At 36.8% G+C, this 25,454-nt stretch overlaps 5 protein-coding genes and 1 pseudogene across 6 annotated transcripts; 2 read left to right on the top strand and 4 right to left on the bottom strand.

Annotated features, from left to right (window-relative positions):
* The first annotated feature begins 385 nt into the window (after positions 1–385).
* Positions 386–1,359, top strand: LOC103339136 (glutathione S-transferase T3-like; annotated as a pseudogene).
* A 921-nt stretch (positions 1,360–2,280) lies between these two features.
* Positions 2,281–15,081, top strand: LOC103337210 (PPR containing-like protein). 2 transcript variants are annotated; one of them, XM_089055807.1, is made up of 6 exons: positions 2,281–2,541; positions 3,092–3,211; positions 3,533–3,649; positions 3,773–3,916; positions 4,401–4,613; positions 14,562–15,081. In XM_089055807.1, exons 1-6 carry the CDS (start codon positions 2,422–2,424, stop codon positions 14,760–14,762), a joined length of 915 nt encoding a protein of 304 aa, XP_088911933.1. In that variant the 5' UTR covers positions 2,281–2,421; the 3' UTR covers positions 14,763–15,081. The 2 variants fall into 2 exon arrangements, with proteins under 2 accessions (XP_088911933.1, XP_008238592.2); XM_008240370.2 differs by lacking the exon at positions 14,562–15,081 and adding an exon at positions 4,776–5,141 and having other exon boundaries at positions 2,284–2,541.
* LOC103337226 (flavin-containing monooxygenase FMO GS-OX-like 3) lies at positions 5,464–7,769 on the bottom strand. Its single transcript, XM_089055808.1, has 7 exons — positions 7,628–7,769; positions 7,181–7,338; positions 6,899–7,051; positions 6,687–6,769; positions 6,425–6,560; positions 6,168–6,341; positions 5,464–5,834 (listed from the first exon to the last, which is right to left on the bottom strand). The coding sequence occupies exons 1-7, from the start codon at positions 7,647–7,649 to the stop codon at positions 5,817–5,819; spliced, it is 744 nt and encodes a 247-aa protein (XP_088911934.1). The 5' UTR covers positions 7,650–7,769; the 3' UTR covers positions 5,464–5,816.
* LOC103337224 (flavin-containing monooxygenase FMO GS-OX-like 4) lies at positions 7,390–10,686 on the bottom strand. Its single transcript, XM_008240387.2, has 7 exons — positions 9,929–10,686; positions 9,473–9,543; positions 9,206–9,358; positions 8,981–9,063; positions 8,725–8,860; positions 8,451–8,624; positions 7,390–7,860 (listed from the first exon to the last, which is right to left on the bottom strand). The coding sequence occupies exons 1-7, from the start codon at positions 10,476–10,478 to the stop codon at positions 7,624–7,626; spliced, it is 1,404 nt and encodes a 467-aa protein (XP_008238609.2). The 5' UTR covers positions 10,479–10,686; the 3' UTR covers positions 7,390–7,623.
* LOC103337208 (flavin-containing monooxygenase FMO GS-OX-like 4) lies at positions 15,037–17,964 on the bottom strand. The gene is made up of 7 exons (XM_008240368.3): positions 17,341–17,964; positions 16,780–16,850; positions 16,498–16,650; positions 16,286–16,368; positions 16,022–16,157; positions 15,765–15,938; positions 15,037–15,405 (listed from the first exon to the last, which is right to left on the bottom strand). Exons 1-7 carry the CDS (start codon positions 17,888–17,890, stop codon positions 15,205–15,207), a joined length of 1,368 nt encoding a protein of 455 aa, XP_008238590.1. The 5' UTR covers positions 17,891–17,964; the 3' UTR covers positions 15,037–15,204.
* Positions 17,965–18,362: 398 nt separating this feature from the next.
* LOC103337209 (flavin-containing monooxygenase FMO GS-OX-like 4) lies at positions 18,363–21,687 on the bottom strand. Its single transcript, XM_089055806.1, has 7 exons — positions 20,917–21,687; positions 20,462–20,532; positions 20,195–20,347; positions 19,970–20,052; positions 19,716–19,851; positions 19,446–19,619; positions 18,363–18,834 (listed from the first exon to the last, which is right to left on the bottom strand). The coding sequence occupies exons 1-7, from the start codon at positions 21,464–21,466 to the stop codon at positions 18,598–18,600; spliced, it is 1,404 nt and encodes a 467-aa protein (XP_088911932.1). The 5' UTR covers positions 21,467–21,687; the 3' UTR covers positions 18,363–18,597.
* Between the last annotated feature and the right edge of the window lie 3,767 nt (positions 21,688–25,454).

The raw sequence follows: 25,454 nt of genomic DNA, 5'->3' as shown, positions 1-25,454 counted from the left end.
AGTTTCATACTCTTATCTCAGTCCATATTAAAATCTAATTTCTATAAGAAAACAATATAATACAAAACAAAACAAATTATAAAATATTACCGTTGCATATCACCTTGAATCGTTTCATTTATGCTTGCACAAATGAACTAATTTGTTGCTATTTTCTTTTCTTTCAAGGTCATGCATGCATTATTTCAATACAGGTGCATTGTTTTAGTTTCTTGTGCATTGTAAATACTTTTGCCCGTTGGAATGTTTAAATACTTGTGCATGTTTCTTTTTCCCGTTGTTCATTAAATTCATCCTCACATTTGATTTCTATAAATATACCACATTTTTATATTTGCTCGTGCATCCTCACATTCATTCTCTCAAATTTTCCTCTAGAAATATTATGGATTCTCAATACTCCCAATTGCCAAATTTTTCTACTCAACAATCTCAATTTTCAAGTGAAGTATGTGATCGAGTAAATGTGGAAGTGTCTTAAAGAAAAAGATCCGCGGTGCTGGCTTCAACAAAGATGAGGATCGTCTTCTTGTTAGTGCATGGTTAAACACTAGTATGGATGCTATACATGGAAATGAGCAAAAACATCAAACTTTTTGGGCACGAATTAGGGATTATTACAACCAAAATAAGTGGTTCAAAGTAGTCGAACTGACCGAATGCTATCTCAACGGTGGCAAAAAATTCAGAAGGAGGTCAATAGATTTTCTGGATGTATTGCCACTATAAATGAGAGAAATCAGAGTGGCAAAACTGAGCAAGATAAGGTAAATTTAAATGGTATTAGTGTATTTAATTATTAAATTTATTTTCATGTGGAGTTTTGTTTCGTTTTTTTAATCTTTAGATTGCGGATGCGAAGGCTACATATGAAGCAATATACAAAGCAAATTTCAACCTTGATCATGCTTGGATTTTATTGAGGCACCAACCAAAGTGGTTACAAACTCAAGAATCAGTGAGTAAGAAGCGTGAAAACCAATCTGACTTCACTAGTTTCTCATCATCTTCTGCTGAAAGAACTCCCATAGATGTTGACCAAGACAACACCAATGATACTTATGCTCCCACAAAAAGACCACTAGGTAAGAAGGCCGAAAAGAGAAAGATGAAAGAAACCACTAGCGATGAGCCCACTCCTATTTTGGTGCAAATTCAAACATTACATGAAGAAAAAAAGGAAAAAGATGAAAGGAAAATGGAGCTTATTAAGAAGAAAGTTGAGCAAGATGAAAAAAAACTCCGCAAATGGAGTTCGAGACGAAAATTATGTCTATTGATACATCTGGAATGTGTGATGAGGAAAGACTATATTATACTCAACTTAGAATGAAAATTCTTCGAGGTGATGGATTGTGAATTATATTTCAATGAATTCATTATCTTGTAGTATTTTTTTCCTTTTTCAATTAATTGATTGTCTTTTAGTATTTTCTTTTCTCTTTAATTAAAAATATAAAAATTATAAATCAACACTGAAATGTAATAAAATAATAATTTAATTTGACATATATCGGGTGGTGTAAAATGTGTAAATGTCAAATTGTTACATCACCATCAAATTTAAATTTGAGGTTTGAAATTATGACATTTGGTTCTTTATGTGTTTTTTTTTATGACATCATTGGTCCTCTATGTTACCTCACACATCAATTTAGTCCCGTCGTGAGATTCTGTTAAATTTTTTTGTTAAAATGCTGATGTGGCACATATAAAATCTTTTAAAAAATTTTAATAAGAGAAAAAATCTCAGCTCCTCCCTCCACCTCTCTCCTCTTCCGTCTCCCCCTCCCCATGCCTCCCATTTCCCTTCTACCTCTTTCTCTCTCTCTCTGAACCAAAGGCAACCACTCCACCCCACCCAACCCTAGACCCACCCTGCACCCAAATACTCAAAAATTTTATTTTATTTTTCTTTACTTCACAAGAGTGATTTATAGGCAGACAGATAAATCAAGAAAGAGAGGGGGAGAAGGACAGAGATGAGAGAGAGAGAGCAAAGCGAGTGACATGGGGAAGGGGAGTTGTATTTGAGTTTTTTATATTTTATTTTTAAGGTTTAAATTTAGTTTTTTCATTTTCAAAACACATTTTTTTATTCAAATCCAGGTGGCATTTTATTATCAGATATGTGGGCTTTGAATACATACCACGTCATTAATTTAACAAATTTTTAGACAAAATTTAACGGTAGGACTAAATTGATGTATAAAGTGTAACATAAAATTCTAATAATGTCAAAAAAATGCATAAAGTATCAAAATTGATAATTTGACAAACCTCAAGTATCCATTTGTGATAAAAACCTTTAATAAAAAACAAAATTTCCCCCCTTAGCCTCTCCGTTTATCACCCACCCGACCTAACCTCTTCGAATCCAATCGTCCAAAAAAATCTCTCCGAACCTAAAATCTTCCCCTTATGCCAACAGCAAGAATCAAACTTGGGCTCATCAGTTATAGCACTCTCTCTCGTGTGCTTTGTCCATGGCTTTCCCCAGCGATACTCTCCCTCAATTGCTCGTCTGCTGTCGGCGGCCAGGTACTGTTCTCTCCTTTAGAACTGAGTCGTTAAATCTTTCGTTCCAGATCGAAATTCGTAGGGGGTGAGCGAATTAGGCAACTAAACCCTTAATGTACCCGAATGAATGCCTTAATAATGATAATGGGATAAGTTAGGGCTTAAGAAATATAGAATTATAACTCGATCAATTAATCTAGAAAGAAAAAAGCAATGAAAAAGTTAACTACTTGAAAAAACTGAATAAATTTTAAGTTACTTAAACCTGGTTATATGCTAGGGGCACTGTTGTATTAATTTCTTAATCAAAATTAAGTTTATCCCCTTTCATCAGTGTTTTTTTAGTACCAAGCAATAGTCTAAATTACAAGAGAGCGGGTTTCTCACACACAATGTCATGGGGTTTGAACCTGAGACCTTTGTTCTGCAATTTAAGGCCCTTTTGCCACTCGGCTAGACCCGTTGGCTTTCGTCAGCTTTTAAGACAATTGAATCTAGCTGTTTCACAAAAGTGTTGGAGGTTTTAATTAGATATTAACGGATGTCTCTAATATAATGTTATCTCCTCCAGGTTGGTCGATTAACTCAGCTTGGGGTTATCAGGGCCCAAATTCTGAATTCTACTTACAGTACAGTGGTGCAAGCTCAAATATCTAACCAAAGAACTGCTACAGCGATGGTTTCATTGGAGGTATCTTAGAGCTATTTATCAAAGTGCTTGTGTACATGCATTGGCAATGTGATATAACCTTTTCGTCATCCCATGCCTGAAACTTAAGTTGACAAAATTTATTCTAGTCCCTAATGAATAACAAAACTGTGACGTTGTTTGGCAAAATTTCTAGAATTGAACAAAATGTACTGTCAGTGTTGTCTCTTGCATCTAACGTTTGTGAAGTTGTAGTAAGGATGACATACCTCCCCTGTGGGCAGTCTTTGATGGGTTTCTGTTATTTTCTTTTTGCCTTGGATGTTCATTTACTGGTTGGCTAATTCATCTATAATGGTCTAGGATCAACACAACCACCAAAACAGTTACTATCCAGAGAAAAATGCTGGTGGCGAGAAAAGGGGCCAAATTGGATGGAATGTTTCTAGAAAGGATAAAGTTAACTTTCTTGTAAGAACTGTAAGTATACATATCTCAAGCTTTCTTTTTAAATCGCAATCGAATTTATTAATAGAGTGAAAATTTGTGGATGTTAATTTTTGTAGCAAGCCGATAATGGATTAAATAACCCCACTTTTGCAGCTTCTTGATCTCAATGACAGTAAGGAGGCTGTTTATGGTACTCTTGATGGATGGGTTGCTTGGGAGCAAGACTTTCCCATTGGAAAAATTAGGATGGCATTGACTTGTCTTGAGAAGGAACAGCAGTGGCATAGAATTGTTCAGGTACAGTCAATTCTTTGTCTTTCACCGCGGCTTAAAAACTTGGAGGACACTTAAAAATAGAAAGTACTCAATCTGGGAATACTTTTCTTTAAAGTAGTATTTTAATTTGAAGCAGAATAATGTGATGTAATAATCCTTGAGTAGGTTTTATTTTATGCACTTGTGTCTGTTTTGGCTTAGACTTCTCCATCATTATCAAAATTCTTGCAATCCTTTGTAGCAAAGAAACTTCTTTAAATCATGGGAAAGAACCAACTATGAGAAGAGGATTTGCATTTTTTTTGGAGTGCATAAGTACTTGGGGAAACTAATTTTTCCAACAAGAGAGATTTGAAAACATAATTATCTAATAATTTGTGGCGACTAGGAAATTTTGAGTATGTAATTATTTTTAACATTTGCTTGACCCTGGAAAGAATGAGTGAGGCCTATTCATTATTTTCTTTTGTGATCTATAAACCATGGTTTTCTTTAACTCATCTAGGTAATTAAATGGATGCTAAGCAAGGGACAGGGAAACACAATGGGAACATATGGGCAACTAATACGAGCTTTAGATATGGACCAAAGACCAGAAGAAGCACTCAAGTTTTGGAACAAGAAGATTGGCATTGATCTGCATTCAGTTCCATGGCAGTTATGCAAAAGCATGATAGGTATATACTACCGAAACAACATGTTGGAGAGTCTTGTAAAGGTATGGCTTATAACGTTCATACTTAGATTTGCAGTTTTCTACGATAGGTTGATGTTTGGCCCATTCAAAATTTTTTTTAATAATTTTTTTTTTAGTTTTTGCTCGAATTACTTTATATATTCTGCTAGCCTAACCTATTGTAATCATGCTTGTATTCTGTAGATTTTTGAGGGCCTGGAAGCTTTTGATCGCAAACCTCCCGTGAAATCAATAGTCCAGAGAGTGGCAGATGCATATGAGATGTTAGGCAGGATTGAAGAAAAAGAAAGGGTGTTGCAGAAGTACAACCATCTTTTCACAGAAAATGCATCACTCAAGAAATCTAGAGAGGCCTCGGCTAAGAAAAAGAAGAAACTTGGTTAGAATAGAACTTCTGATTAATGATTTAAACTAGTCGGTCAATCACTACGACAAATGAATACTTCTGTATATGCGTTTTTGATATCTAGTGGGAAGGCAAACAAAATTGTATAAATTGTTAAGTGAAATATCATTTTGAGAATTAGGGCGTTTGAGCCACTGTTGGTATATGTTGTTCCATGATTTTATTTCTGTTCAACCAATCTGAACTAGTTACCCAGTTTTAGTTCGTTTGGTTTGATTTTTCTCTTTTTATTGTATCCAACGTTGTCTTGATTTGAATTTTTTTTTAGATCAATATGACTGGTTATCTTTGATCATGTAGCGAGGAATTGTGAAATCCAATTCAAAATGCATCAGAGATGGAAAATTCAGAACTGAAAATTGATCTGTATTATTTGGATTCTTTGAACCCAAACTTAAATTGCACTTGATGGGGGGCTGCTCCAAGTTTCTTTCAATTTCTTCTCCAAGTATCCCATGGAACAAATAAAGAAACCAACTTAAATTTTATTCATCCATCTTTAACTCATCATTCAAAATCTTCTTTTGGGACAACATCATTCAAGTCAAAGATCATAAACTTTTGTGAGTTGAACCTAAACCTTGTAGGGGGGAAACAATCACAAGGTTAGGAACAGACACACTTTATAAACTTAATCATTTTTTGGTAACTCCATTTAAGGTGTATTTCTTGAAGTCCTCATGAGCTTGCAGTACTAAATGGTCGTCTTCCCACTCATCCCGATAAGTCTCTGGTCAGGCATGCTTATTCTTTGAAACTTCCAAGTACATTTTCTTTCTCCATTCTTCGGAGACTGGACACCCACACAGAGCTGCAAGCTAGTCGTTATATTCAAACTGCAAACACAACACTGAATTATTTAATCTGTTCATGACATACATAAAGATACCAGTACATAGACTGGAACAGTGGATGCCTAAAAGGTTAAAAGGCATTGAATGGTGACTGAAAAAAACACAAATTAAGCAGCTTTTCAAAAGAGTAACCTCTCAGGTTGTCAAGATTGAGTGTGAAAAATGAGACATGCTATACAATGGAAGCTACTGATTTGGGATGCAAATAACAGTGAACATCTTGATGTTTTAATATATCATATACGAGGTGCTGCTTAACTAATTCTGATTAATGAACAGCTGGTAAGGTCATGCAACAATAGAAATTGAATTTACCTGACAATCCCCCAAATTCTGAGTGTATCGTTTAGGAATGCCAGAAGCTTCAAGTAATGAGTAGAAAGCTTTGACATCCTCCATCATTTCTTCTTTGGATGGAAGTGCAATTCGATTAGACAAAAGACCTGCTATCCACTTGCTCTGAAGTTCAAACTGTGGGAAAGGAACAACCTGCCACCACAATATTCAAAGATATACTCCAACCATCAAAAGAAGGAACCAAATATGGCATATGATTTAAAGTGGAGAAACACCTTCCATGGTAACCCAACAAAGGAAAGTGAAGGAGCCAATGCTGGCGGGAAGACATGCTTGTACAGTGGCCCCACACGGTTGTCATCTACAGTCACAATGCCATTGGTTTCAAGAAAAGGGAAAACATACTTGAACCTTGACAAAGGAAAAAGATCCATTCATATTCCATTTTTCTTGCACTTTCAATTCAATTACTTCATATTCAATATGGAACATTACATAATAACATCAATTCCTAAAACAAGCCAAAGCAAGTTATACCCTGTGCAGTGAAGAATGATGTCAGCAACGACAACACTCCCATCTTGGAAAGCAACACTTCCATCGTCATGGGCACTTTTGATCTGCAGCGGTTTAAATTATATCAAAACTTAGGATCTACCTATCTTCTAGCATCAGGGTCAAAGACAATTCCCTTGATGAACTTTTCATCACATGGCCACCCAATTCTTACCATGGGTGAGTTCTTTTACCGTAGAATGAAGCCACATGTTATCATAGCCAGGCTGCTTTCCAATGGCTTCATCAGCAACAGATCTTGATGCAATGTGGACTTCTTTGGCAACTCCAGCTAGTTCTCGAGAAATATCAGCAGAACTAGCTGCACCCCCTATTAAAATTACAACCTATGCAAAGGAGGAAGTAGATAAGAGAAGCTAACCAGTAAGAATTAAAATAATCTACCCTACCGTTTCCTGCTTCATTAGAAGAACACAATCTAGAAGTTTCAACAGAATGCAGAAAGTGGGACAAACCTGATCTTGAAATGGTTCTGGATTGCGGTAAATACTGGCGTGTTTAAAAGTTGTAAGCTGTGTGCGGGACGAGTTATTGTCTATCGTTGGCCCCAGTAGAATTATTCGGGGCCTGAAAGGCGGTAATTTACTTTGTGGCAGATGTCGGCAGTTGAGTGCTTTGGGATTTGTTTTGGTAGCACAAAGAAAAAAAAAATTGGAACATCAACTTCCATTTCAAGCATGAATTTATTAATCAATGATTCAGATTAATTAAGACCGCAAACCCTTCTGACGAAAAAAAAATTACATACATTTGTTATTCGAACCAGACCCAAACCCTTCTGACCAAAAAAATAAATTTACCAACCACTTAAACATCCCCTTACTGAGGGACAGGAACACATCAAGATTTCCGGGGATATTTAAGATGAACTTCAAAATAAACATGGTGGTTGCTTGTTTCACCTTGAACTGGGCGGGACATCATTTGATGTCACGTATCCATTTTCAACTCCATTTAAGGTGTATTTTCTGAAGTCCTCATGAGCTTGCAATACTAAATGGTGATCTTCCCACTCGTCCTTGTATGTCTCTGGTCGCGCAAACAAGTTCTCTATAGCTACAAAGTACATTTGCTTTCTCCATTCTTCAAATGCTGGACAGCCACACTCAGCTGCAAGCCAATCCTCGTATCCAGGCTGCAGAATAACAACACTTCAATATTTATCTCATTCATCATAAGCAGGCACAAGTATGAAGATTAGTAAAATTTATGGTGTTAGGAAAAAGATGATGATAATAACCATAAATGAGTATACATGCAGATTTAATAACCAAAAGATGATGATAATAACAAAATTTATGCACAAGTATGAAGATAAGCAGGCACAAGCATAAAGAGAACCATCAGCAGCAAATATCGTATTATTCTTCCCATTCGTATTTTCATTTATATCCAAAATGAGTATACATGCAGATTTAATTAGTGCAACTGAAGGCTCCCAACAGACTACAGAGAGATGAAACGGCACTTCTGTCCACGGCCAAGAATCACATTGCTTGGTTCTTAAAGACCTAATATATGATGTTTAGACATGATATGTGTGCTTAAATTATCTTAAGTTCATCATGTGGGGATCCAGTCAAGGATATCTGAAACAAGACTTCGTTTAGCAATTACATTGTAGCCAGTGCACTCAACCACTGATGACGAATGAATTTGTGCTATGGTCATATGGGTTAAGACTAACTAACAACATAGGCAGTCAACCAAAGAATGTGAATTTACCTGATAATCAGCAATGTTATGAGTGTATCTCTTGGGGGTGCCAGAAGCTTCGAGTGAAGAGTAGAAAGCTTTGACGTCCTCCATCATCTCCTCTTGTGATGGAAGTGCGATTCGGTTAGACAAAATACCTGCTATCCACTTGCTTTGAAATTCAAACATGGGGAAAAGAGCACCCTGACATGGAGATATTCAAAGATTTACTTCAACCATAAAAAAACAATGAACCAAAAGATGCAACAAAAAATATGGCATTTATTATAAAGAAGAGAAATACCTTCCATGGTAACCCAACAAAGGAAAGTGACGGAGCCAAATCGGGTGGGAAGACATGCTTGTACAGAGGCCCAACACGGTTGTCATCCACAGTCACAATGCCATTGGTCTCAAGGAAAGGGAAATGAAATTTGTACCTTGAAATAGGGTAAAAAAAAAAAGGGATCTTCAATTTTGTGGCACTTTCCATTACTTGACAGTCAATATGGAACACTACAACATAGCATGAAGTCCAAAACAAGCCAAAGCAAGTATACCCTGTGCAGTGAAGAATGACATCCGCAAGGACAACACTCCCATTTCGGAATACAACACTACCATCTTCCTGGACACTTTTGATCTGCATTGGTTTAAAATTTAAAAATTATCAGTACTTTGGATCAACCATCCTTCGAGCATCAGGCTCAAACAAAGTTGAACATTCTCTGGATGAATTTCCCATCAAAGCCACCCAATTCTTAGCCATGGCTGAAGTCTTTTACCATAGAATGAAGCCACATGTTATTATAGACCGGCTGCTTTTCAATGGTTTCATCAGCAACAGATCTAGATGCAATGTGGACTTGTTTTGCAACTCCAGCTATGTCTCGTGAAATATCAATAGCACTAGTGGCGCTCCCTATCAAAATTACTACCTATGCAAAGCAAGAAATGGATAAAATAAGCTACATACTATATAGAGTAAAAAGAAAACAAAAACACAAGTAGGTTATAAATTCCTATAGGATGCAGAAAGTGGCAACACAGACCTGATCTCGAAATGGCTCAGGGGTACGATAATTGTGGCTGTGGATTTGCTTCCCTTTCCATGTATTGATGCCTGAAAATCAGTGTACATTGCATAAAGCAGAAGAAGAAAAGTAAAAACCAAAACACAAGCCTGAGCTCAGCATTAAGAAAAATATCTCATTCCATAAATTTTAGCTGAGAAGTTCAACTCTGTAACCTCAAAAGTTCCTTTTATCAAGATCTTCTCAAATTGCACTATACCAAAAGTAATTTTCTTCCTTCAACCAATACAATTGTACACTCACACAAGGCAGAATCAATCAGGTACCTAAACCAATATTAAAGGTCCAAAACTTTGTGCCTTAAATAAATAAAAAAGATCCGAAGGATCACAACCCAATTCGATTCATATTCCTCATGAACAAATCTCAAAGAACCCAATACAAAGTTCAGAGCTTTAGCAACGATATTGATACCTGGAATTTGGGCAACACAGGGCTCAGTATGATGCCCATTACACACAACCACAGCATCAAAAATCTCATCCTCCACAACCTCACCTGTCTTACTCTTGGACTTCACCTTCCACTTGCCACCCTCCACCAAACCCACAAACACCACCTCAGTCTCGAACCTCACAATCTCAGAGACCCCAAACTCAATCGCAAAGTCCTTCAAATACATCAACACCTCTCTGTGACTCGGATACCTTCTGGGGTCTCTCTCTTCATCTTCTTCTATGGCCACAAATGGGTAGTCCCGGAACCCCATGGCCTCTCTTGGGAGGTTGGTCCTGAGCGACTGGTACATGCTCGAGTGGACCCTGGTCCGATTCGGGTCGAGCCCAATTGGGTCGGACTCCACATTCGGAGTGTAGACCCAAGTACCGCCTACTTGGTCTCCTCGCTCGAAGACTACGACTTTGTGACCCTCTCTCCGGAGCTCACGTGCGGCGACCAGGCCGCCCGCTCCGGCGCCGATCACTGCCACGTGACGAGAGGCCGGTTGGTGGTGTGTGGGTTGCATTGGATTTGGCGTTACGGTTCTGAAGTGTAGACAATGTGGAGGATTTAAATAATAAAAATGGAAAATTCATTTTTACCACTAAACAAAATAGTGTGAGATTGGAAACTAAGACTGCGTCTGCTGGTTTTGGCGAATTGCTGTCTTATTTGTTAGCTTACGAAGGATGAGCGTCGAGTCATTTCCGGTGGGCGGTGGGCGGTGGGTGGCGGCAACTAAACTAGTAAACAGACTATTACTATCTTCTGTTGCAATGACGTAATAATTTGGGGCGGGTAAAAAACTGCAGCACTATTTTTTATTTTATTCAAAGGGTGATATTGTTTTAGGGAAATTCTATATGAACCCCATAAATTACTCTTTACAACCCATAATTTTTTACACCCCACTAAATTTTAATAAAATTTCAAATTACTCATTAAACCCTTTTTTTTTTTCCCTAAATTGCCCTCATAAACCCCATTCCCTAACCACCCACCGGCCACACCCCATCTGAAATCAAACCCCACCCTATCTGATATCCAGCCCCACCCCACCAAAAATTCTTCCTCTTGCAGACACACCCAATCGCACACCTCATCCCATTTACACCAACCTCCATCGCAGAACCATCGAATAAGCCCTTTGCCATCGCCTCCATCGCAGAATATCGAAGAACTCATCCCTTTGCCATCGCAGATCTTTACTCACCATTGAAGAAGCATCGCCTGCAAACCCGAACCATCTCTGAATAGAACCATCACACCCATCTCCATCTCTGCAAACCCGAAAGCCATTGAAGGTCAAGTTCTCACAAATCCTTATTCAAGGTTTGATTTCAAATTTGATTTATATATTTACGTTTCTAAGTGTTGATTAAGCTTACGTTTGATTTCACTTTTGAAAAGCCAAAGTCTGACATTGATTTTGATTTTGATTTCAAGGTTCTGGGTAGTTCTTTAAAATGGATTCTAGTTTCAGTATTGCCACCGAAATGATTACAACGCATATTGGTTAACTTTATTGTTTATTTTAGATACGCTTCATCAACCTAATAGACAATAAAGATCACATTGAGGATAACTCTTACAATAACACCAGGAAGACAATTATCATCCAACAAACTCCTCAATGCAGTCAATGCCCATGTGTAATTGTCTTCCTTCTCGGCATTCATATACACATATGCAACAGAGAATGTCATATTAGTAGATGTCAACAATTTGTAATAGTAAAACAATACCTATTAGTCTTATAGGTGCAATCCATGATAAGTACATGTGGAAATGCACGCACAATATCACCAAAACAGATGATGTCCTATGTCACTCAATATAATTGTGATAACTTAGTAAGCAATTGTTGCATTTGGGTTCAAGGTTCTAAAGCATTGTATATTGTCTTCATAGTTGAAACATTCATTGCATCTCTATCTTTAATGGTGACCAAAATATCTCTGGGTTTCACCAAACTCTTAGACATGTCCACCAACAAGGCATGTAAGTCGCCCCAGACCTTGAAGATACTCTTAGGATGGTTGTGTACACAAACCACCTCCAACTTAATCATCCCCATCACCAATCTTGTTTTAACAAGAATGGGCATCCACATTTCTTGGTTGTCCCTAGCACATTTTTTCATATCACTATTTGCATCCGGTTGTCTCACTATACTTGCAAGACTTATAGTTACACAAGCAAGTATTACACGAGGTCTCCTCTTGGCCTCACCTCCATAATCAGACCTTTTAATTACAATGACAATATTATTCAATTTTCCTTGTTCACGAGCTCATCGAAGAAATGCATCTCTACTATTGAATATCTACACATAAAACTCATATTATTTAAATATAAAATTTGAAACATTAATGCCACGTTAATGATAATAAAAAGGATTTCAGATAAATAATTACCAAATAAGTTGTGAATTGATCACTATAGTCCATTACACATTCACATTGTTGCCTTTAGTCAAATGGAAGTAAGATCAAAATAGCTTGGATTAAATTTGTGGTCGGCAATAAGTTACTAATAAATAAATTTCTTGGATGCCATCAAACACGTAATATTTCAAGATATACCATCAACTACGTTCCATCTTTCATCCCACCGAATTTACTTATAGGAAAACGCCAAAATAAACTCGTATCTCATTCGAAGCTCCCTAACTTCAATCTCACCCTTCATGAATAAATACAAGATATTTTTGCACTAGTATAAACGTATAAATCTAGGGTTTAGGGTTTAGAAACATGATAGTTTGAGAAAAAACTCAAACTAGAGTTTATGTGGGGTGTAGTGAGGAATTTTAATTTTAATTTTAAATTTTTTTTGTCCTTAACGGTAATTGTGTACAAGGGTAAAATAGGTTATTTATATTTTAAATTAGCATGGGGTGTAAAGAGCAAATAATGGGGTACCAATAAAATCACCCATTGTTTTATTGATAGAGGATTAAGCATTTTTTCGCTTATTAATAGAGCCTTTCTAAAAGTAAGGATTTAATCATTGGACTAATTGAGTAACTTACTCTCTCATCTGTAAGCAGGAGAGAAAACTTTCCCTTTAAAAACTACAGTACTATTCAATTCGTGTATTATTACATATTGGTTAATTTTTACGCATCAATATGCGATAATACAAGAATTTAAACTAGGATGCAAACAACTCAATAGTTTCATTTCGCATATTAATGTCTAAAAAATATGACCCACTTAATACTTTGAGTTCTTTCTCTAATTTTTTTTTTCTTCTCTTATAGGCTTCTGCTTTAAGTTGCTAAATTGCTGTTTGGTGGGGGTCAATCTTTTTTAAAGGTTACACTTTGTCCCTGCCTCTAATATTTGGGTTTTGGATGGTTTTTCTATCCGTTGTCCTATTTTATGGTGCTTCTATTTTATAGAAGCAGATACTCAAAATAAAATAAAAATAAAAAACCTAGAAATCCACAAACCCTTCAAATTTGACGTCATCCTTTCTTACTCAAGTTCTTTTTTGATTTGGTGGTGCGCGGTATGTTTTCTGAAAGTCGGGGGGAACTTTGAAATTGAGTCGGCCGACTCAGCACATTGATTTAACAAATATTCTTATGTTGGGCTGTGAGATTGAGAGTCAAATTGGACAAGGAGAAGTTGGACCTGGAAGTTTTTAAGGGAGATGAGGACAACGTACATGTGGAAATTGAAGGATTGCGATTATGTCCAACTATATAAATGAAAGTTTTGATTTTCTTCCTCATTCTTTCTTTCTATTTTGAAACAATGTCCGTGGACATCAAGGTTTTTTTATTTTTGCTGTGTTGAATTCCTATCTCAGGGAAATTTAGGGTATAAAGGGGAAATCTCAATGATATATGGAAAGATAATCTCATCCTTGAGGGAGATTATGTAAATCTTACTTCGTTATATTTATATTATCATGAATAGTCTCTTTGTCTACGTGTAATTAACAACAATAATTTTGCTGAGTAATAGTAACAATCGACACGATTTTTGTGTCGTTTTTTGCATATGTACAACATCAAACTCTTAATTCTCAAAATTTATTAAACAAAATTTTTTTTAAGTCACATAACCACAATTAAACAAGATTACAAGCAGTGGCAGAGGGAGCTAGCTAAGGCCTAGGGTGGGCATATGCCCCATCCAAAATCTTCATTAGATATTGTGTTATTAATACAATTGTACGTTTCTTAACCAAATTTTAAAGTGCCCCTTTCTTTCTTTGTATTTTTCTTCTTTTCCTTTCTCACTATCATTATTTTCTTTTGTGATCTATAAACCATGGTTTTCTTTAACTCATCTAGGTAATTAAATGGATGCTAAGCAAGGGACAGGGAAACACAATGGGAACATATGGGCAACTAATACGAGCTTTAGATATGGACCAAAGACCAGAAGAAGCACACAAGTTTTAGGACAAGAAGATTGGCATTGATCTGCATTCAGTTCCGTGGCAGTTATGCAAAAGTATGATAGGTACATATTACCGAAACAACATGTTGGAGAGTCTCGTAAAGGTATGGCTTATAACGTTCATACCTGCAGTTTTCTACGATAGGATGATGTTTGGCCTAACCTATTGTAATCATGCTTGTATTCTGTAGCTTTTTGAGGGCCTGGAAGCTTTTGATCGCAAGCCTCCCGTGAAATCAGTAGTCCAGAGAGTGGCAGATGCATATGAGATGTTAGGCAGGATTGAAGAAAAAGAAAGGGTGTTGCAGAAGTACAACCATCTTTTCACAGAAAATGCATCACTCAAGAAATCTAGAGAGGCCTCGGCTAAGAAAAAGAAGAAACTTGGTTAGAATAGAACTTCTGATTAATGATTTAAACTAGTCGGTCAATCACTACGACAAATGAATGTTTCTGTATATGCGTTTTTGAGATCAATATGACTGGTTATCTTTGATCATGTAGCAGGGAGTCGTGAAATCCAATTCAAAATGCATCAGAAGATGGAAAATTCAGAACTGAGCCCAAATTGATTTGTATTATTTGAACCCAAACTTAAAATTGCACTTGATGGGGGTCTGCTCCAATTTTCTTTAAATTTCTTCTCCAAGTATCCCATGGAACAAATAAAGAAACCAACTTAAATTTTATTCATCCATCTTTAACTCATCATTCAAAATCTTATTTTGGGACATCATTCAAGTTAAAGATTATAAACTGTTGTGAGTTGAACCCAAACCTTGTAGAGGGGAAACAACCACAAGGTTAGGAACAGACACACTTCAAAGATTATAATCATTTTTTGGTAACTCCATTTAAGGTGTATTTCTTGAAGTCCTCATGAGCTTGCAGTACTAAATGGTCATCTTCCCACTCATCCCGATAAGTCTCTGGTCGGGCATGCTTATTCTTTGAAACTTCCAAGTACATTTTCTTTCTCCACTCTTCGGAGACTGGACACCCACACAGAGCTGCAAGCCAGTCGTTATATTCAAACTGCAAACACAACACTGAATTATTTAATCTGTTCAAGACATATATAAAGATACCAGTATATAGACTGGAACAGTGGATGCCTAAAAGGTTAAAAGGCATTGAATGGTGACTGAAAAAAACACACATTAAGCAGCTTTTCAAAGGAGTAACCTCTCAGGTTGTCAAGATTGAGTGTGAAAAATGAGACATGCTATACAATGGAAGCTACTGATTTGGGATGCAAATAACAGTGAACATCTTGATGTTTTAATATGTCATATACGAGGCAACAATAACAATTACTCCGAATCCAATGCTCTTAACTAATTCTGATTAATGAACAGCTGGTAAGGTCATGCAACAATAGAAATTGAATTTACCTGACAATCCCCCAAGTTATGAGTGTATCGTTTGGGAATGCCAGAAGCTTCAAGTAACGAGTAGAAAGCTTTGATATCCTCCATCATTTCTTCTTTGGATGGAAGTGCAATTCGATTAGACAAAAGACCTGCTATCCACTTGCTCTGAAGTTCAAACTGTGGGAAAGGAACAACCTGCCACCACAATATTCAAAGATATACTCCAACCATCAAAAGAAGGAACCAAATATGGCATATGATTTAAAGTGGAGAAACACCTTCCATGGTAACCCAACAAAGGAAAGTGAAGGAGCCAATGCTGGCGGGAAGACATGCTTGTACAGTGGCCCCACACGGTTGTCATCTACAGTCACAATGCCATTGGTTTCAAGAAAAGGGAAATCATACTTGTACCTTGAAAAAGGAAAAAGATTACCATTCATATTCCATTTTTCTAGCACTTTCAATTCAATTACTTCATATTCAATATGGAACATTACATAATAACATCAACTCCTAAAACAAGCCAAAGCAAGTTATACCCTGTGCAGTGAAGAATGATGTCAGCAACGACAACACTCCCATCTTGGAAAGCAACACTTCCATCGTCATGGGCACTTTTGATCTGCAGCGGTTTAAATTATATCAAAACTTAGGATCTACCTATCTTCTACCATCAGGGTCAAAGATAATTCCCTTGATGAACTTTTCACCATATGGCCACCCAATTCTTACCATGGGTGAGTTCTTTTACCATAGAATGAAGCCACATGTTATCATAGCTAGGCTGCTTTCCAATGGCTTCATCAGCAATAGATCTTGATGCAATGTGGACTTCTTTGGCAACTCCAGCAAGTTCTCGAGAAATATCAGCAGAACTAGCTGCACCCCCTATTAAAATTACAACCTATGCAAAGCAGGAAGTAGATAAGAGAAGCTAACCAGTAAGAATTAAAATAATCTACCCTACTGTGTCCTTCTTCATTAGAAGAACACAATCTAGAAGTTTCTACAGAATGCAGAAAGTGGGACAAACCTGATCTCGAAATGGTTCTGGATTGCGGTAATTATGGCTGTGAAATTGCTTTCCTTTCCATGTATTGATCCCTGAAAAGTATGTAATGGCATTAAGGCGAGGGAGAAAAAGTGAGAACCAACTTTACTTTTGTTATGCCTTCAAATTGCATTACATAAGCATGAATTCAGAAAGAAAAAAGTCTGGATGAGCTTCATTAGTACTTAGCTTTCCCACCATTTCACTCAAAAAAGTTAATGCTGCAATTTAAGTTGGCATCCTCAAAAGCTCCTTTCTTGAAAAGCTTCTCCAATTGCAGTCTACCAAAAGTAATTTACTTACATACAATTTATACTCACACGACGCAGAACTCAATTTAAAGACAAAGATTCTGCTATACATCCCAAGCAACACAAACCCAAACCGATTCAATTTCCCATGAACAAAATCTCAAAACCAATATAGATTCAGAACTTTAGATGTTCAAATCCAGAGCATGAACGCAAACCCAAAAATCCCAAAATCCAATTATCAACATCAACCAAATTTTTTTTTAACTTTCTCCAGAAATGATATTCATACCTGGGATTTCAGCAATACGAGGCTCAGTATAATGCCCATTACAGACAACAACAGCATCATAAATCTCATCATGCACACCATCACCTCCCTTGCTCTTAGACTTAACCTTCCACTTGCCACCCTCCACCGAATCCACAACCATCACCTCCGTCTCGAACCTCACAATCTCAGATATCCCAAACTCGCTCGCAAAGTCCTTCAAATACCTCAACACCTCTCTGTGACCCGGAAACCTTCTCGGGTCTCTCTCTTCGTCTTCTTCTTTGGCCACAAATGGGTAGTCCCTGAAACCCATGGACTCTCTCGGGAGGTTCGTCCGGAGCGACTGGTACATGCTCGAGTGGACCGTGGTCCGATCCGGGTGGAGCCCAAGTGGGTCAGATTCTACCTTCGGAGTGTAGACCCACGTGCCACCCACTTGGTCTCCTCGCTCAAAGACCACGACTTTGTGGCCTTCTCGCCAGAGCTCACGTGCTGCGACCAGGCCGCCGGCGCCGGCGCCGATGACTGCCACTTGGCGGGAGGCCAGTGGGTTGAGAGCGAGCTGCATGGTCGAGTTGTGGACGAGAGTTTGGCAGAAGACGGTACCTTGCGTTTTGGGTTTGGGCCGTATGGCTGTGAATTGTGATCGAGTGATGCTGTTTTAAGAAGTTACCAAAATTCTCTTGACCAAAAAAAGAAGTTACAAAAATTCTTTGGAAAATTTTCATAATTATTTATTACGAATGTGATTAATGCTAAAGTCAAAAGCTAAGCTGGATCCAAAGTAAATTTTCAATCTGTGCGCACCTTGAATTTGATCAAACCATCTACTTGGACTTTCTTCCAACTATATAACACTTCGAATCTCATTTAAAAGCTGTAAGCTGTGTGTGGGATGAGTTACTGTTTATGGTTGGCCCCTAGTAGAATTATTTGGGGCCTGAGAGAGGCGGTAATTTACTTCGTGTCGGATGTCGGCAGTTCGAGTGCTTTGGGATTTGTTTTGGTAGCACAAAGGAAAAAAAAATTGGAACATCAACTTCCATTTCAAGCATGAATTTATTAATCAATGATTCAGATTAATTAAGACCGCAAACCCTTCTGACGAAAAAAAAATTACATACATTTGTTATTCGAACCAGACCCCAAACCCTTCTGACCAAAAAAATAAATTTACCAACCACTTAAACATCCCCTTACTGAGGGACAGGAACACATCAAGATTTCCTGGGATATTTAAGATGAACTTCAAAAGAAACAAGGTGGTCGCTTGTTTCACCTTGAACTGGGCGGGACATCATTAGATGTCACGTATCCATTTTCAACTCCATTTAAGGTGTATTTTCTGAAGTCCTCATGAGCTTGCAATACTAAATGGTGATCTTCCCACTCGTCCTTGTATGTCTCCGGTCGTGCAAACAAGTTCTCTATAGCTACAAAGTACATTTGCTTTCTCCATTCTTCAAAGGCTGGACAGCCACACTCAGCTGCAAGCCAATCGTCGTATCCAAACTGCAGAATAACAACACTCAATATTTATCTCGTTCATCATAAACAGACACAAGTATGAAGATTAGTAAAATTTATGGTGAGAGGAAAAAGATAATGATAATGAGTGGTGATTTCCCCACTCCTTTTTCTCATATTTTATCCACTTACACTCCTTTTTTATAACTAAAAAAGGAGTGTAAGTGGATAAAATAGGAGTGGGGAAATCATTGCCCATAACCATAAAGATCAGCAGCATATATCATATTATTCTTCCCATTAGTATTTTCATTTATATCCAAAATGAATATACATGCAGATTTATTTAGTGCAACTGAAGGCTCCCAACAGACTAGAGAGAGATGAAACGGCATTCTGTCCAAGGCCAAGAATCACATTGATTGGTTTTTAAAGACCTAATATATGATGTTTAGACATGATATATGTGCTTAAATTATCTTATTTGCATAAGTTCATCATGTGGGGATCCAGTCAAGGATATCTGAAACAAGACATCGTTTAGCAATTACATTGTAGCCAGTGCTCTCAACCACGGATGACGAATGCATTTGTGCTATGGTCATATGGGTTGAGAATAACTAACATAGGCAGTCAACCAAAGAGAGTGAATTTACCTGATAATCAGCAATGTTATGAGTGTATCTCTTGGGGGTGCCAGAAGCTTCGAGTAAAGAGTAGAAAGCTTTGACGTCCTCCATCATCTCCTCTCGCGATGGAAGTGCGATTCGGTTAGACAAAATACCTGCTATCCACTTGCTTTGAAATTCAAACATGGGGAAAGGAGCAACCTGGCACGGAGATATTCAAAGATCTTCAACCATAAAAAAACAATGAACCTAAAGATGCAACAAAAATATGGCATATTATATAAAGAAGAGAAATACCTTCCATGGTAACCCAACAAAGGAAAGTGACGGAGCCAAATCGGGTGGGAAGACATGCTTGTACAGAGGCCCAACACGGTTGTCATCCACAGTCACAATGCCATTGGTCTCAAGGAAAGGGAAATGAAATTTGTACCTTGAAATAGGGTAAAAAAAAAAAGGGATTTCAATTTTGTGCACTTTCCATTACTTGACAGTCAATATGGAACACTACAACATAGCATGAAGTCCAAAACAAGCCAAAGCAAGTATACCCTGTGCAGTGAAGAATGACATCCGCAAGGACAACACTCCCATTTCGGAATGCAACACTACCATCTTCCTGGACACTTTTGATCTGCATTGGTTTAACATTTAAAAATGATCAGTACCTCAAATCAACCATCCTTCAAGCATCAGGCTCAAACAAAGTTGAACATTCTCTGGATGAACTTCCCATCAAAGCCACCCAATTCTTAGCCATGGCTGAAGTCTTTTACCATAGAATGAAGCCACATGTTATTATAGACCGGCAGCTTTTCAATGGTTTCATCAGCAACAGATCTAGATGCAATGTGGACTTGTTTTGCAACTCCAGCTATGTCTCGTGAAATATCAATAGCACTAGTGGTGCTCCCTATCAAAATTACTACCTATGCAAAGCAAGAAATGGATAAAATAAGCTACATACTATATAGAGTAAAAAGAAAACAAAAACACAAGTAGGTTATAAATTCCTATAGGATGCAGAAAGTGGCAACACAGACCTGATCTTGAAATGGCTCAGGGGTACGATAATTGTGGCTGTGGATTTGCTTCCCTTTCCATGTATTGATGCCTGAAAAACAGTGTACATTGCATAAAGCAGAAGAAGAAAAGTAAAAACCAAAACACAAGCCTGAACTCAGCATTAAGAAAAATATCTCATTCCATAAATTTTAGCTGAGAAGTTCAACTCTGTAACCTCAAAAGTTCCTTTTATCAAGATCTTCTCAAATTGCACTATACCAAAAGTAATTTTCTTCCTTCAACCAATACAATTGTACACTCACACAAGGCAGAATCAATCAGGTACCTAAACCAATATTAAAGGTCCAAACTTTGTGCCTTAAATAAATAAAAAAGATCCGAAGGATCACAACCCAATTCGATTCATATTCCTCATGAACAAATCTCAAAGAAACCAATACAAAGTTAAGAGCTTTAGCAACGATATTGATACCTGGAATTTGGGCAACACAGGGCTCAGTATGATGCCCATTACACACAACCACAGCATCAAAAATCTCATCCTCCACAACCTCACCTGTCTTACTCTTGGACTTCACCTTCCACTTGCCACCCTCCACCAAACCCACAAACACCACCTCAGTCTCGAACCTCACAATCTCAGAGACCCCAAACTCAATCGCAAAGTCCTTCAAATACATCAACACCTCTCTGTGACTCGGATACCTTCTGGGGTCTCTCTCTTCATCTTCTTCTATGGCCACAAATGGGTAGTCCCGGAACCCCATGGCCTCTCTTGGGAGGTTGGTCCTGAGCGACTGGTACATGCTCGAGTGGACCCTGGTCCGATTCGGGTCGAGCCCAATTGGGTCGGACTCCACATTCGGAGTGTAGACCCAAGTACCGCCTACTTGGTCTCCTCGCTCGAAGACTACGACTCTGTGACCCTCTCTCCAGAGCTCACGTGCGGCGACCAGGCCGCCCGCTCCGGCGCCGATCACTGCCACGTGACGAGAGGCCGGTTGGTGGTGTGTGGGTTGCATTGGATTTGGAGTTACGGTTCTGAAGTGTAGACAATGTGGAGGATTTAAATAATAAAAATGGAAAATTCATTTTTACCACTAAACAAAATAGTGTAAGATTGGAAACTAAGACTGCGTCTGCTGGTTTTGGCGACATTGCTGTCTCATTTGTTAGCTTACGAAGGATGAGCGTCGAGTCATTTCCGGTGGGCGGTGGGTGGCGGCAACTAAACTAGTAAACAGACTATTACTATCTTCTGTTGCAATGACGTAATAATTTGGGGCGGGTAAAAAACTGCAGCACTATTTTTTATTTTATTCAAAGGGTGATATTGTTTTATTGATAGAGGGGAAATAACAAGTAAAAAAAATCGGACTATATTATAGAGGATTAAGCATTTTTTCTCTTAGTAATAGAGCCTTTCTAAAAGTAAGGATTTAATTATTGGACTAATTGAGTAACTTACTCTCTCATTTACAAGCAGGAGAGAAAATTTTTAAAAACTACAGTACTATTCAATTCGTGTATTATTACATATTGGTTATTTTTTACACATCAATATGCAATAATACAAGAATTTAAACTATGATGGAAACAACTAATTCAGTTTGATTTCGCATTATCAACATCTAAAAAATATGACCCACTTAATACTTCGAGTTCTTTCAAATGTAATTTCTTTCTCTAATTTCATTTTTTTTCTAATTTTTTTTTCTCTTATAAGTTTTTGCTTTTAGTTGCTGAATTGCTATTTGGTGGGGTCAATCTTTTTTAAAGGTTATGCTTTGTCCTTGTCTCTAACATTTTTTTAAAGGTTATGCTGTCCCTGTCTCTATTTTGGTTTTTCTATCCTTTGTACTATTTTGCGGTGCTTCTATTTTATAGAAGCATATGCAAAAAATAAATAAATAAATAAATAAAAACCCTAAAAATTCCACAAATCCTTTAAATTTGACGTCATTCTTTCTTACTCAAGTTCTTTTTTGATTTGGTGGTGTGCAGTATGTTTTCTGAAAATCGGGGGGAACTTTGAAATTGAGTCGGCCCACTCAGCACATTGATTTATCAAATATTTTATTTTGGACACGTGAGATTGAGAGTCAAATTGGACAAGGAGAAGTTGGACCTGGTAGTGTTTTTAGGGAGATAAGGACAACCTACATGTGGAAATTGAAGGATTGCGATTATGCCCAACTATGAATGAAAGTTTTGAGTTTCTTCCTCTTCTTTCTTTCTATTTTGAAACAATGCCGTGGACATCAAGCATTTTTTATTTTTGCTGTGTTGAATTCCTATCTCAAGGAAATTCCGGGTATAAAGGGTAATCTCAATGATATATGGAAAGATATTCTCATCCTTGAGGTAGATTACGTAAATCTTACTTTGTTAACATGTTTATACTCTCATGAATAGTCTCTTCATCTATGTGTAATTAACAACAATGATTTTGCTGAGTAATAGTAACAATCGACACAATTTTTGTGCCGTTTTCACATATGTATGACATCAAACTCTTAATTCTCAAAATTTATTAAACAAAAGATTTTAAGTCACATAACCGCAATCAAACAAGATTACAAGCAGTGGCGGAGGGAGCTAGCTAAGGCCTAGGGTGGGCATATGCCCCCTCCCAAATCTTCATTAGGATATTGTCTTATTAATACTATTGTACGTTTCTTAACCAAATTTTAAGTGCCCCTTTCTTTCTTTGTATTTTTCTTTTTTTCCTTTATCACTATCATTGATACCCTTTCAACATCTCTTATTGTCGTATTTCGATTCTAGATTTTGTTGTGATTAATTATCGTTCAAATTTTCTTAGTGAGTATTTTTGATAAAGTATATTTCATTTGATTTTTTGCTAGGATCAATAATGAGGAGATAGTTAATATAACATTTAAAATAATGAAGTATATAAATTAAAATTAGGAATTTTGTATCAAGTAAAAAAATTAGTTTGGTTGTGTCCCTAAAGAAAAATATACTTTAATATATGAGGTGTCCTCTCCGTGAAAATTTTCTACCTTTGCCAAGATAGAATTATATTACATCATTCAACCCAAAATTAAGTCATAGTATGAGTGGAGAGGCTTGAGATATTATATATATTTGTAATACTTTTGAGATTCTGCGTAAACTTCTCTTATGTTAAGATGAGTAGTTCTTGGAGGTTGTTGATTGAATCCAAAAGAAAATGCTACCTATATTCAGTGTGGAAATAATAATGATGAGAACTTTTTGGTTGATGAGATGAGTTTATATGCGGAAAATATGAATAATTTATATGCGAATAGTGATGATTTGTCATGCAACTTTCAAGTCGACTCAGGAAAATTAGCATGTGTGGCTTCTGTGCAAGGAATGTATAATTATGCAGAAATTTAAAGTTGTAAAGCTAACAAATAAATAGCTCTAAACTCCCATGAACCTTTTTTCCCACTATCAAACATTGGTAATTACAAGGCCCAAGTGACATTACCTTGATACAACAAACTTACTTTAAATTTACCTTAGGTTATCTAATTTAAGGCATTGAGGTATCTATTGTACATGAAATATACGCGTTTAAAAGAACAAGTATCACTAAATATAAATGATCTTGATATCATAGAAACTCTGTGAGCCAAGACCTTCATCTACTAAAGCCAAACTTAACATTCCAGTGCAAAAATAATCATCTGGTTGGTTTTAGCCATAAAGCCTGCAAGGAAACAAAAACAAAAGAGACCAATAATTTCATATAACTCAAACACTATAAGCATCTGGAAACAAGATACACTCTAGGTACTGAAATCACAATCATCCTTTAGACTTGACAAATGTTTCGCATAAAGCACCTTGATTTACAATGGCATTCTTAGTGACAAACTACTTATATCTTAAGTCCCAACCATAAGATTTCCAGGAATTGAGACCTCTGTAAATTCTTGACTAATAAATCCATGACCCTTCCCCCCCAATTGTACCCTCAGCACACTTAAGTTTGTTGCTCCAAGATCCAAAGCATAAAACAACCTTTTCTCAATCTTGAAACACGAAAGTAATGACAATAGGCTAGCTTAAACATTCCACCAAAAATGTTTTGTATAATACTGTGAAGTCCTGTATTTTAGAATTATATATATATATATATATATTATATTTAAGAAAATTATATATATAATTGTCTTGGCACATGTTATACTTTCATAAATATTTAATAAATATATACTTTAAATAAATATATGAATATGTTTTATTTTCGTTGCAACTCCTGCATGTTATCAATACTTGGTGGCTAAGGATTGTAGTGATCAACTTTGATTGATATTAGTGATAGACATATCCATTTTTTTATAGCAAAGCAAGGAACTATCACCTTGTGAGTTGTCATCTATATATCTTGAGTTTGCTTAGCTTTCAACACCTCCTGCTATAATTTCTTATAGCTGGCAGCATTACAGTCGTATGCACATGCCAATTGACACCACCTACTTGATATGCCGACTTTCACCTTCTATCTCATCTTTAGCCGACTCTTATTGTACTATAAATAGGAATCATTTCCTTAACTTATTTTTAGGACATGCATGGTAGTGCATGATAGAACAAGAAAGTGATAGAGAGAAGAAAGAAGAGGAAAAATATTAGAAAGTGTTGGTAGAACAAGAAAGACTTTGGGGAAACTCAAGGTGTTGGATTGTAGAGTTATCTTACATTGTAAAAACATTGGAATCAAGGTAGGGGTTTTTTGGGGGCCTTTTGCAAAAATTGATCTAATTAAATTTCATGAGCTCTATATTATGTGTGATATTATGGATATTAATTCTTGATATTGTATAATGTTCTTGATATTGGATGTTTATATATTGTTAACTATTTGGTTAATGTGGTACTATTTGATTTACATTCCTTGTATTGGATGTTTACGTACTCTTAACTGTTTGAACAATGTTGGCATAATTATTATGCGTTGGTGATATTTTAAATGGCTACATTGTTGTGAAGGGCATAATTATATCATGACAT

Source organism: Prunus mume, linkage group LG7, assembly GCF_029339155.1.
Source record: "Prunus mume cultivar Tortuosa linkage group LG7, ASM2933915v1, whole genome shotgun sequence".
NCBI lineage: Eukaryota > Viridiplantae > Streptophyta > Magnoliopsida > Rosales > Rosaceae > Prunus > Prunus mume.
The sequence above is the reverse complement of the archived record's forward strand: the minus strand, read 5'-3'. Positions and strand labels throughout refer to the sequence as shown.

Excerpts from the sequence above, each read along its gene's own strand:
- LOC103337208 (XM_008240368.3), bottom strand. The coding sequence starts at position 17,890 with ATGCAGCTCGCTCTCAACCCACTGGCCTCCCGCCAAGTGGCAGTCATC. Across the intron at positions 16,851-17,340 it reads TCGTATTGCTGAAATCCCAG|GGATCAATACATGGAAAGGA; the intron begins GTATGAATATCA and ends CATACTTTTCAG. Across the intron at positions 15,939-16,021 it reads TTGTTGGGTTACCATGGAAG|GTTGTTCCTTTCCCACAGTT; the intron begins GTGTTTCTCCAC and ends TTGTGGTGGCAG.
- LOC103337210 (XM_089055807.1), top strand. The coding sequence starts at position 2,422 with ATGCCAACAGCAAGAATCAAACTTGGGCTCATCAGTTATAGCACTCTC. Across the intron at positions 3,212-3,532 it reads CAGCGATGGTTTCATTGGAG|GATCAACACAACCACCAAAA; the intron begins GTATCTTAGAGC and ends ATAATGGTCTAG. Across the intron at positions 3,917-4,400 it reads AGTGGCATAGAATTGTTCAG|GTAATTAAATGGATGCTAAG; the intron begins GTACAGTCAATT and ends TAACTCATCTAG.
- LOC103337209 (XM_089055806.1), bottom strand. The coding sequence starts at position 21,466 with ATGCAACCCACACACCACCAACCGGCCTCTCGTCACGTGGCAGTGATC. Across the intron at positions 20,053-20,194 it reads ACATGTGGCTTCATTCTATG|ATCAAAAGTGTCCAGGAAGA; the intron begins GTAAAAGACTTC and ends AAACCAATGCAG. Across the intron at positions 19,620-19,715 it reads TTGTTGGGTTACCATGGAAG|GTTGCTCCTTTCCCCATGTT; the intron begins GTATTTCTCTTC and ends TCTCCGTGCCAG.
- LOC103337224 (XM_008240387.2), bottom strand. The coding sequence starts at position 10,478 with ATGCAACCCACACACCACCAACCGGCCTCTCGTCACGTGGCAGTGATC. Across the intron at positions 8,861-8,980 it reads GTCATTCTTCACTGCACAGG|GTACAAATTTCATTTCCCTT; the intron begins GTATACTTGCTT and ends CCCTATTTCAAG. Across the intron at positions 8,625-8,724 it reads TTGTTGGGTTACCATGGAAG|GGTGCTCTTTTCCCCATGTT; the intron begins GTATTTCTCTTC and ends TCTCCATGTCAG.
- LOC103337226 (XM_089055808.1), bottom strand. The coding sequence starts at position 7,649 with ATGATGTCCCGCCCAGTTCAAG. Across the intron at positions 7,339-7,627 it reads GATGTCCCGCCCAGTTCAAG|CACTCAACTGCCGACATCTG; the intron begins GTGAAACAAGCA and ends CAAATCCCAAAG. Across the intron at positions 7,052-7,180 it reads CAGAACCATTTCAAGATCAG|GTTGTAATTTTAATAGGGGG; the intron begins GTTTGTCCCACT and ends TCCTTTGCATAG.